Source organism: Aphis gossypii, unplaced genomic scaffold (assembly GCF_020184175.1).
Source record: "Aphis gossypii isolate Hap1 unplaced genomic scaffold, ASM2018417v2 Contig01135, whole genome shotgun sequence".
In the NCBI taxonomy this organism is placed as follows: domain Eukaryota; kingdom Metazoa; phylum Arthropoda; class Insecta; order Hemiptera; family Aphididae; genus Aphis; species Aphis gossypii.
The window spans coordinates 1-4,656 of NW_026083479.1; the positions used below are offsets into that span (position 1 = coordinate 1).

At 32.9% G+C, this 4,656-nt stretch overlaps 1 protein-coding gene across 1 annotated transcript; it reads right to left on the bottom strand.

Moving 5' to 3' along the window:
• Positions 1–2,819: 2,819 nt before the first annotated feature.
• Positions 2,820–3,647, bottom strand: LOC126555815 (uncharacterized). The gene has a single exon (XM_050210692.1). The coding sequence runs from the start codon at positions 3,645–3,647 to the stop codon at positions 2,820–2,822; it is 828 nt and encodes a 275-aa protein (XP_050066649.1).
• Between the last annotated feature and the right edge of the window lie 1,009 nt (positions 3,648–4,656).

Sequence of the window (4,656 nt, forward strand, 5' to 3'; positions counted from 1 at the left end):
CGGCCTTGTTCCCCTTCTATTTGGATTTCATTATTGTCTAATTGGGTTTCTTCTACTTTATTAAACTGTTGGTATAACTTTTTAATTTGATCAATGTTTGTTTCATACACTTGTTTACAGTTAATATCTAACAAATCGGTTTATTCATCGCGCCATGGTAAAAATAACATAATATTTTCTCTGTAAAAGTCTTGTTCATTTTTATCCACATTAAACCTAACATACCGTATGATTTTTCTGATTTTACGTTTATGTATATACTTGTTTGGTTTTCCGATTAGAGTGGAGTCAATTGGATAAGTGGTATCAGGTTCATTATCAGTGTCAGAATCAGAACTGTTGTTAGCCGGTTTTTTTTTACCGCGGACCTCATAATTGGAGCCAAATTCTGCTAAAGTTACATCTTCAAGACTGTGTGGTCTACATGAATAGTATTCATTGAGACCGTCAAAAAAAATGTCATCAGATTTTGGATCCATTTCTCCTCTAACTGCCATTGGTTAACCTAACATTCGAGTTCTTTTATCAGGATGGCTAGTGTTTATAAATATATACCCAGTTGAAGTATTGCATTGCTTCATACCTAAGCAAGTGTACACTGCTTCCTGTGCAGAGATTTCTTGACTCCCTGAAAAAGTTGACGCTATTTTTTTCAGTTGTTCTTTAACCGATAAATCAGTAGAAGACTTAAGATTTTCGACAATGTCTCTCATTAGTTTTGATATTCCACGTTGGCTTTTTCCAATATACTCGATTACATATCTAACACAAGAATAAACGTCCAATATGAACTGTATATCCATGTTAGATTGCCATAACGGAAATAATTTTTCATTGAATCCAGAAACCATTCGTTGTTTTATGGTACGTTTTAGAAAAATTGTTGGCCGTCTGATAACAGTTCGAATAATGGATTTATATTCATTAACATCTTTAATTGACAATTTTTGTAAAATGTCTTCTAATGTTGGATCTGAAGATGAATCACTGTCCTTGAAGTCCCTGAGGTATTGCAGAAGTTTTTCATATTGTAGTATACGAATTTTTCTTGTGATCGGATTACTTATGTCTTCTGTTAGCGGAGTCAATATACAGGTTTCATTCATTGGCGGATATGGTATGTTGAAGCGACACTTTTTCATTTGTTTGTCTTTGTCAGTTCTGTAACAAGTGTGTGTATGACTATAAGTATTTTTATGCAAATACTCATGGGCCGGACTGCCATCGTCTACCATACACGTAATGTATTTGTTGATAAGTGTTACACATGCACCAAAAGTTTCTGGTTTGGCTGGGTCGAAAACAGGTGCATTGTCTAACCACAGTAGCATGTGTACATGTGGACTGCCCCTATGTTGATATTCGACACGATAAAAGAAAAGTTTCACACTGTGTTCTTTGAAAATAACATTTTTGGACTTGATCAATTTAAAAAGTGCTCTAAACCTATGATCAAAATAAGTAGCACAAACAACTGGGTCTTGTCGAATTAAATCTGATTTTTTTGCATAAGTTAGGACAGTATCATCAGACAACGTTTTGGAGTAACGCTGTTTATACAAAATCTTTAACAAATCAGTCCAAGTTGATTCACTAGGGCAAAATGTTAAGAATAATGTCGGTTGACCTTCTTGACGCACCATGGCAAAAACATTTTTTCTCATCGCTGCAAGATATGAAGGTGAATTTTGTACGTTGTGTAACATTCGGTATCCTTGATCGTTATCTATCATTTTGTTTAGAAAAGCTGGATTTGCTACGTCATTCGCAGTTGTGTTTCCTTTTTTGTTTTTTCGTAAAACAATTTGCACATTGCTTGCAATGAGTTTTTGAACTAATACTTTGCATTTAAAAAACAAGTTAGATGAGTCCGATGCAAACCTTCGATCTACGTTCAGCAGTTCAGACCTTACTACTTTTGAGTAATTTTTTAAAGGTGATTTATTTGTACGTGGATGCCCACCAAATAAATCAGGAAAAGCTTTTTCCTCTGCATGGTCATCAATAAGAATTGATAACGGTTTCATGCCTTCGCCTGGTGCAAAAGAAACAAAATCACAGTTTTCAATCATCGTGTCCATTGATCCCGGATTGATTGGTTCAATATTTGTGTCTTCGTCGTCGGTTTCTTCACTTTCATGATCCGAGCTATTTTCTAAACTTTTTGTTGTTTCTGACACATGCGCCATCCAATCTTTGTCTATTACAGCATCTTTATATAGAGGTTTTTTAATCAAATCATTCAATGCTGATACTACTAATGATGGTCTGACATTTTGATAAAGATAATGCTGTTAAAAGCACGATTTTCTTTTTAATTTTACCTTCATCATCTTAACTGCAGCTAAATTTTCAGCACGAATTGGCAAAATAGATGTAGTCTTAATCAGATCTATTGGAACATTGAGAACGTTACCTTTAATTTTTAGCTGTCCATCACTGCGAAGACATTTGAATATTTTCATAAACGGTAATCTAAGGGAAACCATTTGTTTTTCTATTTGATTTAATTGCGTAACTGAAGACGGAACACTGTTTAACTCATAACCATTTCTTATGTACAACGGAGGAACTTTGGATTTTTTTATATGCGGAAGACAACTGGAACATATCGTCACAGTATTCTTGGGATCACTTGGAATTGACATTCCCAATCGACTGAAGATATCAGAGTTGCATTTATTGACACTGGATGGAAACGTAATCTATGACACGAATAACATTTTTCTGATAAACCTTGAGACCTTTTCAAAATATATTCAGATATCAAAACATCTTCCTTCTGCCTAGTTTCATTTGCTTTTTGCCGTTCTCGTTTTTTATAAGATATTGAATTTGGTGTTTTTTTTTTTAGTAGATACATTTTGACATAGGCTACTATCCGATGGTAATCTTCGCTTTCTCATGTTTCGAACATTTTGAATTTGATATGTTTTTTTGAAAACTGGATTTTCCATTCGTTTCAATCTGTTCTTCATACTGGCAACCTTGTTTGCATTTTTTATAACTGGATCTTGCAATCGTTTCAACATGCTCTTACGACTGGCGATCTGGTTGGCTTTTTTAACATCCGGATCTTGCAGTCGTTTCAACATGCTCTTACGACTGGCGATCTGGTTGGCTTTTTTAACATCCGGATCTTGCGGTCGTTTCAACGTGCTCTTACGACTGGCGATCTGGTTGGCTTTTTTAACATCCGGTTTTTGCAGTCGTTTCAACATGCTCTTACGACTGGCGATCTGGTTAGCTTTTTTAAAATCGGGATCTTGCAGTCGTTTCAACATGCTCTTACGACTGGCGATCTGGTTGGCTTTTTTAACATCCGGATCTTGCAGTCGTTTCAACATGTTCTTACGACTGGCGATCTGGTTAGCTTTTTTAAAATCGGGATCTTGCAGTCGCTTCGACCTGTTCTTACGACTGGCGATCTGATTAGCTTTCTTTAAAACTGGGTCTTTCAATCGTTTTATTGTACTTTTTAAATTTAACAATTTTCTTTGATTTGTAGCAACAATATCATCAGACGCACGGCTTAATTGTTTTCTCAATTTATCCTTTTCAAGTTCTTGCAAATGAAGAACAATGTTTTCGCGTGATATTTTTATTGCTTCTTTTTTATTTTGTGTACGTTTACTCGGACGTCCCATTTTATGAAAAAAAAATATATATATATATTAGACAAAAATAAATAAATAAAAATAAACTTACAGCTAAAAAAAACCTTAATACTAAAAGTTTTTAAAAAAAAAAACAACAACAACTGCTACCTCTGTCAACCAAAAAAAAAAAAATACAAAATTAGCTGATAATTAGAGTATATAATATTATAAAATAATTAATTTGAAAATTACCTTAACACAAGTCACAATCACAGAAATCCAGTAAATGAATCAAGAAAAAAATGATCTAAAACAAAATTATGAATGTTACCAAAAAGAAATATATAATAAAAACACCTGAATTTTAGTAGCACCGCTATTATAATATGATAGAGTGTAAGGACACAACCTTAACATATTTGACATTTACAATTAATATACAAATACATACTAAATTCCTAATTTATTCATTTTCCTTTATTAAATAAAGTAGTTATTTTTTAAGAGGATGCTATCCATACATTTGTTGTCTCCGTCTTACACACGCCCGATATACCAAAATTTCGTTCACTAGTTTCAATAGTGGGCTGTTAATTTTGATATTGGAGTAAATTGACCAATTATACAATTTTTATATAATAACATTATCTGTGTTTAAGCGTTGGCTTCTATTCTATAGTTTAATTCTCAAGCGGGATATGAACATTTTTAATTTGTGATATTTCACTGCATACTTGCTCATAGTATGCTGGAAAAAATTGAAAAATCGCCAAAAGCACAGATAATGTTCTTACCTAAAAGTTTGATAATAGGACAATTTAATCTAATATCAAAACTAACAGCACACTATTGAAACTAGTGAACGAAATTTTGCTATATCAGGTGTGTGTAAGACGGAGACAACAAATGCATGGGTAGCGTCCTCTTAATAAATAATAAATATATCTAATATTTTAAAAATTAAGTACAATTAAAATATTAAATAATATCTCCTACTCATAATGTCTAATAAGTATTATATTTTCAATAATCAAATGCTAAATATTTTATGGAATCC